At 42.3% G+C, this 12,908-nt stretch overlaps 1 protein-coding gene across 7 annotated transcripts in view; it reads right to left on the bottom strand.

The window, feature by feature from the left end:
• Nucleotides 1–399: 399 nt before the first annotated feature.
• The window catches only part of FAM120B (family with sequence similarity 120 member B), a 49,609-nt gene continuing 37,100 nt past the window's right edge, over nucleotides 400–12,908 (bottom strand). For 5 of the 7 annotated variants that reach the window (XM_084828090.1, XM_084828091.1, XM_084828094.1 and 2 more), the window contains 5 exons: nucleotides 8,996–9,202; nucleotides 7,246–7,354; nucleotides 6,236–6,376; nucleotides 3,496–3,556; nucleotides 400–1,418 (listed from right to left, as the gene is read on the bottom strand). In XM_084828090.1, the coding sequence (XP_084684216.1) occupies nucleotides 1,406–1,418; nucleotides 3,496–3,556; nucleotides 6,236–6,376; nucleotides 7,246–7,354; nucleotides 8,996–9,202 (531 nt within the window). In that variant the 3' untranslated portion in view covers nucleotides 400–1,405. The remainder of the gene's footprint in view (nucleotides 1,419–3,495; nucleotides 3,557–6,235; nucleotides 6,377–7,245; nucleotides 7,355–8,995; nucleotides 9,203–12,908) is intronic. The other 2 variants (XM_084828096.1, XM_084828093.1) reach the window with 2 other exon arrangements.

Below are 12,908 nucleotides of genomic sequence, written 5' to 3'. Positions count from 1 at the left end.
ATTCCAAAACCTTTGACACAGATTGGCAGCAGCGAGCATCCAGGAAGTTCCTTCATCACAGAGAACCTAGTAGTGTCCTGAGGGACAAAGCTGATAGCTCACCTTAACAGAATCATATCTCACCAGGCAGAAAATGGATCTGTGTTGCTGAGTTTATCACATCAATAGAGGTCTCTCTTTATATATACCTATAGGGGTTTTCCCCCACAGAATGTGGTGCTTCAAACAGCTGTCATAAAATGAAAAAGGATAGTAAGAACTGAGATAAATTTTTATCTCTGGTTCATCTTCCTCATTGTGGAACATACACCAAAATTTGCATGGCACCAGGAGACTGATATCTAGGTTTAAGGTAAGTCCTCTCATACCTAGAGGAAATGAAGTAGATTATCAATACATCTGCAAGTAGAATTCGAGCTTTAATTCATCTTTTTAAAAGATGGGTATGTACAAAATACATGCTTCCAGATCTGTTCAGGACCAGAAAGAAAGGGTTTTAGTTCTGTTGACATTTCCCTGCAAGATACGTATCTCTCTTGTGGATACCCACATATATACAGAATGCTATGATGCTAGTGTTAGGTTGATTTTATTTAGGATGATTTGCATTATGCGCTCATTGTTCCACCTTTCTGTCTTAATGCATCCACTTTACATTTGCCAAAATAGAGGAAAGAAATAGTATTTATCTTTTCTTCCTTGTGTAAAAGCTGGGCAAGATTTCATGTATGTGGATGTTAGAATTTTGCAGCATGATTCATTCCATTTGTTGTTGTTATTTGTGAAAGTGTAAGGTTATTAATGGTTCCATTACATTTTATTTATGTTGTGAAATGCTTTGGGAACAAAAGGACCAAAATAAGATTGGAAATAATCAAGATAGCTTTCTCCCACTTTGAAGATGTTACCTTTCAGTGTAATACATTTTTATTTGTCTCTGCTGAACTTAATCGCTTTCTGACCAAGTTTATTTTGAAGTGCTGTTTTTCAGACTTTGCAATTCACTCTTTGTTTGTGTCATCCAGAAATGTGTTAGAACACTCTCTGCCACTTCATTAGTGAAATTACTAAATAGTGCTGGATCCAAAATTGATCCCTGTAGAAACCTGTTTTTTTCTTCCTTTGACTAATTGCTACTTCTTGGCTGCTGCTTCCCAATCAAACTTGCACTTTCCTTGAGGAAATTTGCACCTTCCAATCCACAGTGCTGCAGTATATACTCATGAGAATATGCGCAGCTTGAAGGAACAAGGCAAGCCAGTTTAGACATCTTATTTCAAAACAATACAATACAATGCATTAATTAAATAAATCATTTCACTTTAGTGATTCATTTGTTATACGCTATCAGAACTACTTGTCTGCTTGTACTCTTTTTGTTCAGTTCCAATCATGATGTGGAGAGTCATCTGGGCCATCTAAACACACAAATAAACTGACATGAGGCAAAAATGAACAACCCATCCACATCTACACAGAAAAACAAAACTTTTGAAGGGTTTGCATTGTGATACAAAATGAAATCAAATTTTTACTCCATACATGAGATTTGAATTCTATCTGTAAGCCTCTCCTATTGCATGACTGAAAGTAATTTGACAGTTAATATACAAACAAGTGTAGGCGAATGTTGATTTACTTCTGGTTTTGTGTTTTCTACAGTTGACTCCACCACAGACAAGTATTGCAGCCCATGTACTAACAGAACAAAGAAGAAGTATACAGCAACATATGTACTACTCTCAGCTGTTTTCAACAGACTATAGTATGTTAGGAGCACAGACTTGAGGAGCTCACAACCCACCACCAGCCCAGTCATGGAGAAATCTTATACACCTATAGTGTTCATGTCAGTAGCATGGTTTATGGATTATCTGGATTTAAAATTCCACTGCCTCAGGACTGCAATTCTGAAACCATCTATTAAAAGATTAGCAAAACATTGGAAGGGCTAGGGGAAGAATGTTCCATCTCTTATGTGTATTAGGGATGAAATGATTTTTACTTTATTTTGGTGTTAAACATTTTTTTAGGTAGTGCATTTAGGACAGCCTTCCCCAACTTGATGCCCTCCAGATGTTTTGGACCAGAACTCCCAGCACTCCTGACCGTTGGCTATGCTGGATGGGGCTAATGGGAGCTGAAGTCAAAACAACTGGAGGGCACCACGCTGGGGAAGGCTAATCTGGGAGAGCCATTTAGAAGTACAGCAACGCTATAAAAAGGCACAGCAACACTATCAACAGATTCATTAAATTTGGGCTCCAATGCCAAAATCTGTACTAGAGAATTTGGACAATATTCCAACGGTGTCATTCTGCAAACTCAAATAGTGCTAGTGGAGCTCTGCTGAATCTTTCCATTGCACAAGTGGTTGACCATTACACTTGCACAACTGGTTGTGCAAGCAGTTGTGCAAAGGTTATTTATTTACATTTATATCCCACCTTTCTTCCACCTTGGAACTCAAGGTGGCTACATGTGGTACCCAGGTGGTCTCCCCTCTAAGCACCGACCAGACCCAGATTTGCTTAGCTTCAAGCAAGGTGACTGCCTCACGTGCCTTCAGACCATGCCCTGGGACCATGGCACAAGAGTTATGCGCAACTGGTTGCACAAGCAAAATGTACAACCACTTGCACAACCGTGCTTGCACAAACACAACTTTAGTTGGATTCTTCTCTTATGCATAGTTCAGAACCTGCTAGCACAACATCATTTGCGCTAATGGAAATGACACAGTTCGACACTGCCCTCTGGTTCCTACATTTTGACAACAGATTGTGAGTATTAAAAGGGAAGCAACATTAAAAAACAGTATGGCTCTACCTTTGGTACTTTTGTAATGTTTACAGCTACCTTCTATAGTAGGTCATGTACATCCCATAAACTGAACTGCAAAGGCTCCCGCCACTTTCTCTTCAGTGGGAATGCCTGACCCATAGTTGTTGCTACACAGGGCAGTGCAGGGTCGTGAGGGTCAGATGGGGGAATTCTTGTTCAGCTGATAAAGCTCTGGACCTCCACATTGGGGTCCAGAGCTTTATTGGGCCCTGTTGCGCTCATGCCCTGCTTGTGGGTTCCTGGTCAACAGCTGACTAGCCACTGTGTGAACAGAATGCTGGATTAGATGGACCCTTGGTCTGATCCAGCAGGGCTCTTCTTATGGTCTTCTGTTCTTTTGCTATTCCTGGTTTTGCTGGACAGCATTGACTCTCATGCTTATTCTACACAAAGCTTAAAGCCACAAAAACTGGAATGTAAAGAAGGGGCAAAAAAATCCTTTAGAAATACATTTAAAATTCTAAATAACTGATCATTTACATTTTTTAATTTAAACAACTAAGGGTACAGTCCTATGCGTGTTTAGACAGAAAAATGTTCTGGCTGGGGCATGCTGGGAGTTGTAGGACATTTTTCTTTCTAAACATCCATAGGACTGCACCCTAACTCACTTTGTACCTCTTTCTATTACTTTCTACAGCAACTGTTTACCGAGGAGCAAGCTGGAATCTTTGTCCTCTTAGGGGTCGGTGTCTTGACCTGTATCCTGGACCTGAGGGGGGAAAAGATGACTGTTTAATGTTTAGAGAATAGGAAGGAACACCTTCCTTAAAGCATTCCAGAAAATAATGTAATTAAATTAAGGAACATATATCCCACCCATTCAAAAAAAAAAATCCCTGGGTGACACAGTTTCCCTGAGTGACAATGTGGGGTGGGGGTGGGGGGCTGTAGAGAGAGAATGGGAAGACCCATTCTGCAAACAATATTTTTCCACTGGTAGAACAAGGATTTTGGATCCAACCCACTGACTTCAGATTAATTGGGAGAAGAGGCAGAATGAAAAGCTGAAATGTACAACCTAATGGATGCAAATAAATGGAAATATGAATGGTCTACCAATAAGGGCCAATTCATGCACCCTGCAGGCATCTGAGAGCCACTTTAAATGTAAGTATGCTGGGCTTCCCAGCCTGTATTTAGCCAACTGTGTGAAGCAGCCCCTGCCTGCCACTGCATACTAACGTAATTTTCCACTCAAAAGTGCATTCACTTAAAATAACCACAGCACATTCACAGTAAACAGAGAGAGCTATGGAAGCAGCTGGCCCTGTTCTCCTGCTGAGTGCGAAATCAAACATTAGACAATCATAAATTGGAAGTAATAAAGTTTTCAACTGTTACTTTTCAGGGCCGGCCCAACCATATGGCAGAATGAAGTCCCTACTTGAGGTACCACAGGAGGTGGCGGTGGGGGGGTGGGGAGTATCTGTTTGTGTATTTGCTGGACATGAGGAGGAACTCATACCTCCCTCTCATAGTGCCTGCCTCCTAAGAAGGAAATGGCACAGTTAGAGGATCAAGTCCTATATTAACTGTTACAGATGATTCCAGTCAAGAGGGAAAACTCCTGATCCTTTGAGGGAATTGAAGCTGCACCTCTTCCTTCCTTTCTGGGCAGTGGGTGCTGCAAGAAAGGGTTGTGGTTCCTCTGAATTCTCAGCTAGCAGCTTGCCTCCATCACTTCTTCCAATGAGGGGACAGGGGTGGGAAGGGATGCACAAAGTGCCCCAACCACACACAGGACTCCAGAAAGGGCAGAAGCAGCTCGGCCTACTTTCTTCTCAGGCTACCACAGTAAACACAAGAGGATTGTTTGTGCAGGCCTCTTCACCCTAAGTTTAGAAAAAGCTTGACCCAGTTCTGTACTCTGTGCTGCGATAATCCTGCTAAATTAACCCCAAACTGGCCACGTACAGAGACAGAAGACTTGGTTTGAGAAGCAGTTGTTTAAAATGGCAAATGAAAATTTGGTTGTTTCAGCTGATAAATTAACAGGTGCTCTAAGCTCGATGTTTACAAGAGGGCTAATATAGGGCTGCCAAACTGCGATGGTGAGATAGAGGGAAATTACAGACAATTAAGTGTGAAATTTTAATTGTCACATTGAAACCCTGAATAAAAGTCAGGCTTGAAAGAGGAAAGGCCTTTATTGCAACTGTAAGCTAGCTCTCAAATATGTCCAAGAATAATTAAAAAGGGATCTTGCATAAAAGCCCTATCGTGCTTTACAGAACTGGGGGACAAATAGAAATCTGAAACTATAGGTGATCCAGACTGTTGACCAGGGCTGGTTACAGGGAGCACATGATTCTCTTGTTACAGCAACTTCACTGGCTACCGGTCTGTTTCCAGGCAGAATTCAAAATGCTAGTTATGACCTATAAAGCCCTATACTGCTCGGGACCAGGCAACCTGAAAAAAATGGCTTCTCCCATATGAGGCTGCCTGATTCGTAAGATCTTCTGGAGAGGCCTCCTTTCGAGACTGCTGCCTTCAGAGGCGTGTTTGGTGGCGACCTGAGAGAGGGCCTTTCCGCCAGGCCGTGGAACTTCCTTCCAAGGGAGCCTAGGTTTCCTAACTCCTAACTAGGTTTCCTAACTCCTAACTTTCCTAACTGTCCTTCCGCCAGTGGACAAAGACTGTGTTATTTACGAAGGCCTTTTGCCTTTAAGTGGGTCTCCTGGGTTGGATGCTGTTTTTATGGTTTTTTTCCTGTAATTGTTATTTTGTTTGTATTTTAAGGTATTATTTTATTGTTTTAATCAGTTTTAATTGTTTCTGAAAGCCACCTTGAGTGCCATGTTTTCGTAGAAGAGTGGGGAACAAAATAAATAAATAAATAAATAAATAGGCAGGCAATTGGTGGGCTAGCCAGTGAAATTCCTTCAGAATTCCAAACAAATACAGAAAGCTTCTGCTGAAGCAGGAAAAACTTGCATATATGAGAGAAATTTAGAATCGAAGGAGATATTCTGTTTTGATGTGATTACCTATTTCTGCCATTATTATAAAATGCCATTGGGTTGGATCCAGACTTAGTCATAGTTAGGGCAGACCCCTTGTAATAAATAGGGCTTAAATTAGTTATAAGTCCCATTGATTTCAATGAGTCTATTGTGAATTGTGGTATGAGGGGGGGATCCCCACAAATTGGCTGGAGAGACTTTCTGTGAGTGGAACTTTTCCTCTCTCAGAAGGCAGATCCTGGACCTAGCCCATTATTAGCAAAAATTGGTTGTCCCACTTTCCTTAGCACAAAGCCACCATCCCCTTCATTCATGCTTTGTGTTAAAAACAAAACCAAATACAACAGTGAAAAAGGATTTTGTAAGTAAAATAATGTCAAGATTGTGGCTGATTACTCGTTTATAAAATGTGCTCTTTTTACCTGGAGGCTGGGATTCAGATGAGTAACCAGGTGGCTGAGAGCTTCTCCCAAGACATTCCCTGTTTTGATGATGATAAGGATAATGGTGTGGCTGAATTCTTGGGTTCTGAAAGCGAGAACCTCCACATCTTCCTTGTCTCTCTGAAAAAGGATCTATTTCACTTGACTCTGATAGTGCACTAACAGAAAGCAATCCAAAGCTTCTCATTTTGCAATTTTTAAATAATTGAAAATATTTATACAGAAATTCATTTGACATTTCAGCTGACAAAACTGTTGCTGTTCTAGGCACACAGGAAGCTGTCTTATCTAGCCCAGTATTGTTGACCCTGACTGGAAGCAATCTGGGATTTATTTCAAGCAAGAGTTTTTCCCAAGCCTACCTGGAGATGCTGGAGATCAAACCTAGGACCTTCTGCATGCAAAGCATGAGCTCTACCACTCCTTCTGTTTTAAGCACAATTGGAAAAAATATGGAGACATGCAACTACTTATACTTTTGAAAGTGTAGAAGCAACAAACATGGCGTTTATGGTGGGCATACTTCGAACAGCTTCACATCCGATGAGTTTCCCACACAAACAACACTTTTGTGTAGAAAACCATGCACACCTTGTATGTATATGGTCCCATATGAAGAACACAGACATGTCTCTTTTGCCACATGAATTGCCAGTCAAGGTTTCCCATGTACACACCTGACCCTCGCAATCTGATGACCTGGAATGCCATTTACATACAAAATGCGTCATCTACTATGTGACCCCCAGCACCGGTTTACTTCACACTGCTTGCATACCAACTGTAGCTGCATCCGGTTCCCTTAAAATCTAAACTGTGAAACATCACATAACTGGCAAGCTTCTGTTATACATTATTGTTTTTAAACCAGCAACATCTCTCTTGCACTCCCTTGTTTGGGCAAAGTATCAGAGGCCATTTTACTCCAGCTTAGGGGTGACAATATTGTCAGTGCAATGGATTTACTGAAGAACTCACACGACACTTACCTTTCACAAAGCTGTTCAGTCGCTGTCTGCTCTCAATTTTTCTACCTTTTGCTGAGCATGCTTTGCAAATAAGGGACATCAGGTTCTGAAACTTTGCAAGCCAAGATTCCTGTAGACAGGAAAATGATAACTGGCAAATTCTCTCTTTTTTGAGACAAGCTAGGCTGAAATGCCTAACAGGTTCAGTTGAGACATCACACCAAACTATGATGTGCAGTAACCATAGTTTAGATCTCAAATCCACAGTTTGAATTTCCAAATACTCAGACAAACCATGGTTTAGACTAGAGCTGCTTGTCTGCTTTCCTTTTCCATTTGCTCAGCACTTCCATTTTCATGGCACAGAAGGGGAGAAAGGGAGGGGCACTTGAATTTTTGGTCATGGTGCTTGGCCATGGCTTCGTAAACCATGATCTCTTCATCAGTAACCATGGTTAATTGAAAATGGAAGCAAAAGCTTCTGATCTCCTTACGGTTGTGCCAGAGGAGGAGAGGGAACAAGGCATGCATGAGCCTGAAGTGTGTGTCTGTGACACTGAATTCTGGTTTAGCATTATGTGCAAATGCAGCCATATACAGTAGTCCTCTGGCATTGTAAAGGCTAATCTATCATAGCTTGAGCTTTTGAAATTGAGAGCTTATTTCAGATACAACTTAGAACATAAGAAGTCCTGGCGGATCAGACCAAAGGCCTATCTAGTCCAGTATTCTGTTCCCACGGTAGCCAGCCAGTTGCCAAGGGAAGTAGGTTTGTTTTGCTCTTGCTTACAGTTTTATCTACTGGCTCTGCAGCATGGAAATTCATCTTAGCACCAGCTTCCCAGGGCATTTATCTAGACCCTACTTTATAGAATACATGTTATTTCTAACACAGTTCTTCAGTGGCATGCGTTGGGATGTCTGTGGATCCATGGCTGCACGTCCCAACTAGCTTAGTACTGTTTACTTCCAGTTAGGCCAGCTGTGTTACAGAGACATGAGTGGCATGGCTCCCAACAGTAGGATGGATCCAGAGTTAGTCATGCTTAGAGTAGACCCATTGAAATCAATGGGAAAAGTTAATAATGACTGGCTTAAGTCCATGGATTTCAGTGGGTCTACTCTAAGCATGATTAAGTTTGGATCCAACCCAGTATCTCCAGTTTAACCAGACAGGATACATTTGACTAGAGAAAGGCAAAGGATCTTGAAACAAGTCATTTTTTAGTTTTTCATCAAAATAAAACTTCCAATAGAACAAATAAAAGCCTTTAATGCAAGATATGGTACTGAAAGTCTCTGTACATCCTTCTACTACTAGTTTTAACAGAACCAGCCAGCAAGTTAGATAACTTCAGAAACTACTGAATTTTTTTGGCAACGCTTCTTCATATAATCAAGAAGACCACCGTATCTGTACTTCTTTTTATTACTGCTGCAGCAATGGAAACAACAAAAATTGGGGGCTATTTTCAATTTGTCAAGATGTTTTTTTGCTGCAGTGAAATGAAGAGACATGAAAGTATAAGAGACTGCACAGGTGAATATGAACAATTAAGATTTGGGGCAGTATCCAATGGGGCCACCTGTGCTTATGAAATGGATGTACTGCTAGTGTAAGCAACCTCTGTTGCAATGTCGATAGAGTAAGCTGGTGCAACGCCCCCCTTGGATACTGCCCATAGTTTTATTTTTTAAGAAAAGAAGTTTACCTTTCCCAGATACAAAAGGTTCCCCCCATCCCCACTCCAGCACAAGCACATGTACTTACATTGCCTTCCAAAAGCTCATGTAAAGGGCATCCTCTGTGGGCCTGCTCATATTTCTCTTGAAAAAGTTTCCCATCAAATACACGCCACGGCATTAAATCGTCCATTCTAAAGGGGAAGCCACAGGCGCTGTTGGCCATAACCAGCACGCACAGGCCCCGGATGAAGAGAGAGCCAAGCTGTACAGCTCTTGAATCAACCTGGGCAAGCTGTTAGAAATTTTTAAAAAGGAGAGAAATGTGGTCATCCGGCTGGAAGACACGTAGTCATCTGTGTTGTTGGCTTCCTCCATCATGTAGGGATCCTGTGGCTATCACTGCCATCCTATACAGCAGGGGTGGAGAATCTTAGGCCCACAAGCCAAATCTGGCCTGCCTGGGGTCCCAATCTTGCCCTCTTTGGATCTTCAGATGGCCACGCTCCCTTCTTTTGGCCCCACCCCCTTCCCCCCAACCACTGATTTACTGGTGTTTTCCCAGCTTTTGTGCAGTTTTTCCCCATTTTAAAAGGTTGAAATGCCTCTCCTAAGGCTTAGTGACTGCCAGTAAGGGCTTTGCTCTAAAATATGTTGGATTTTTTGTAATCGTGCCCCTGCTGCTTTTGCCTTTGGCCCCGTTCCCTTTGTCTTCAGCCTGCCTACCGCTGGAATGTGGGCCCCCGAGAGCTTTTCCAAAACTGAATTTGGCCCTTGGGCTGAAAGAGGTTCTCCACCTCTGCTATCCAGGAAAAGGTAGAGAAAAAATCCACCTAATTCCTGCGGAGATGAGGACCAATACAGTTCGAATACATCACACAGATATACAAGGCCACTGGACAAAAAACCCCAATCCATGTCACTGAATTCTGAAGATGTGCAAAAAACAAGAAGGCACAAAATGTTTCTTAACAAAAATTGTACTTCCGAAAACACACACACACACACACACACTTTACTGTACAGGAACTTTAATTACAAAATTTCACAATAACGTACAATAATGAATGATAAAACCGTAATAGGCCCGGTTTTCTAAAACCAGTAACAATCTAAGCCAAACGTGTGCTGGAAGGTGGGAGCAGCTCCACCAGTAAAAAGCTATAAAGACTTGTTTAAAAGGGGAGGGGGGCTGAAAATCCAGGGAGGAAAAAAAAACCTGGAATATTGTGGGGGCCTCACGCTTGTCCCCTCCCCCATGGCTAGGGGCCTGCTGCTAGTTTACCTTCCCAGCCATACCAAACATGTGCAACATTGAGAACATGCCCAGTGTGGGGCTGCCTGAATGGCAAAGAGGCTGTGCCAGCTGCAGCCTCCCCCCAGGAACACCGAATAAGAAACCAAAGAATCGGGGGGAGGGGAGAGGACGGAGGTGACGGTGAAGCAGGAGGGATCCTGCTACCTATCCGCAAGCTGCTTTTGCCTGAACGCTTTCTAGCAGTGCCTCGCAGAGTCCAAACCCTCTGCCCACGGCAGGATGAGAGCTAGGACATGGTCCCACCTGGCAGCTCTTGCTGTGAGGTGTGCAAATTTTGTCTTTGATGAATGACTTAATTACTAATGACAGACATCCCCATTAATTTTAGGTGCTGTTCCTGCAGTGCCGATACCACTGAAGTGATGCTTCTGGCCTTTTTTTTTTTACAGCCAAGACTACGTGGCTGGAGGAATGTTATATATTTTTTCTACTCAAGGGCTTAAAATGCACATTGATCACCTATTTGAACTTACCACGTGGTTCCATCTGTGACTTAGGCAAGCATGCCATAACTCCCCCCCCCCCAAACACCGCCTTTTTTCTTTGTGCACATGAATGTTCAGAGGATGATGTCGTAATAGAAGCCTAGCTTCAAATGTATACAATCATGTTTTAACCTGCTGCTGGGCAAAAATGTCAGTCTCTGCTTTTTCTATACCTTTTGTGACTCTGTGGTATCCTTTGCAGCCACAGGAATGCGGAAGCTTGTTTTTCCATGAGACATGCAGAGACCCGGCTTCAAATCCCTGTTTAGCCAGAAAATTAACTGGGTGGCTTTGGGTCGGTCATTGTCTCTTAACCTAACCCTATCTTGTAGGCTTGTGAAGAAGAAGAAGAAGAAGAAGAAGAAGAAGAAGAAGAAGAAGAAGAAGAAGAAGAAATGTACCTCTGCCATTATGCCACCACGGAGCACCTTGGGCCAAGGGCAGGATACACATGTGACTGACATACGGACAGAGTGGGCTGGATTTAGTAAGAGAATTTCTCATCAATGGACAGTTTGTTTAGGCAAGAACATGGTGGTAGCTGGCAATTTTAAATTCCCTGGAGGGTACTGTTCATCTGCTCTCGGCAGTTTGGTTACTTAAGGCCTAGGGTGCTTCTAGACAAAGTGTCAATCAAAGACACTACTGGGGCTGTTCACACAACACACTAACCCACGCTCTGTGGTTGAGTGTGGGTTGTTGTTGGACCATGGGTTACTGTGTTGTCTGAACCCAGGCCATTTTCTGCATGGTGACTTGTGTGGCTTGTTAACCACCTGAACAACCCAACAACAAACCATGGGTTCTCAGGGTGGCTTGTCTGAGAAAAATATGCCACCCTGCAGAAAATGTACTGGGTTCAGACAACACGCCAACCCACAGTTCAACAACAACCCACACTCAACCACTGAGTGTGGGTTAGCATATTGTACGAACCTAGTCTACCATTTTTGTGCTGCTATTTTGTCTTTTCCTCCTTAGGGTGCAATCTTATGCATATTTACACAGAAAAAAGTCCTACAACTCCCAGAATGCCCCAGCCATGTTTGGAGCCGCCCCCCCCCCCCGCCCCCACAAGTCTATGTTTGAGGCAGGGAGATTCCAGGATAAACGCCTTGTCTGGAAGCACCCCTAGGTAACAGAGGGGATTATTTGTAGATGAATGGTGAAGGACCAATAATGTTTAAAAAGAGCTACTTTCTTCCTAGTGTCTCTTTACTAGAGATACAAACCAGCACGAGGGAAAGGCATTGAATGACATGCAAAAACAGGGGAGAAAACATTCTCAAAGTGACTAAAAATACTTCATTAAGCCAAACATGTTTCGGAATGGTTATTTCTTCATCAGGGGCGTCCACTTGTCTTCCTACATGTATGCTTTAACAAGTCTTTCTAATACTTCCTCTCTTTGAAGCCAACTTTACTAAAGATGCCACCAGTTGCCTTAGACAATGGAAAATTGCAGCATGTAAATACACCTTTACTCAAAATACAACCTCAACAAGGTGGTAACTTCAGTTGGCCTCAATCAACTTGAGTTGGCATCAATCAAAGTCTGTGGAATGATCATGGTTCTGCCCACCTTTTTGGCCATCTGGAATGTAAAATGCCATTTATTTTGAAAACACGCTTAATATATATTCTTAAAAAAAAGCCTAAAGCCTAAGCTAAGTCCTTCCTGCTTAGTCAAGGTAGAAGCAAAGGCAATGTGGTTGAAAAGAAGGAAGAACATACCAACTACAGCATCTGTTTGAAGAACAAAACTAGAATAACCAGTTCTTAAATGTCCCTAATGCTTCATGGTAAATATTTAACAGTAAACAAATCAGCAGTTTGGGGTTTATATGCTCAGAAAGGTTTATTTGCTGTGCTTCATTGGCAGATTTGTGTAAAGCGATACTTTGGTTGAACAAAACTCATATTTACTGTAAGCCAAGGCTCTGGAGGGAACCTAAACAAAGATCACAATATCGCTTTACCTTTCTGTGTCCTACTGAAAAGAACCTGAACATCAAAACAGAGCAAGAAACTCACTACAAATAGAGCCCATGTTTATGAATCAAACCAAAACCATTTAAATTCACTTCCAAAGTTCAAAGGGATTCATTTGGGGGCACACCCACAGAACAGTTCCCTGCACTCCTGTTTTGGCACTGAGTAGTGCATAGAAGGGAATGTGAGAACTGTACCCGGAAAAG

Source organism: Heloderma suspectum, chromosome 1 (genome assembly GCF_057233095.1).
Source record: "Heloderma suspectum isolate Gila_16-S chromosome 1, 16-S_ref, whole genome shotgun sequence".
NCBI lineage: Eukaryota > Metazoa > Chordata > Lepidosauria > Squamata > Helodermatidae > Heloderma > Heloderma suspectum.
This window is presented reverse-complemented; position numbering and strand designations above follow the sequence as displayed.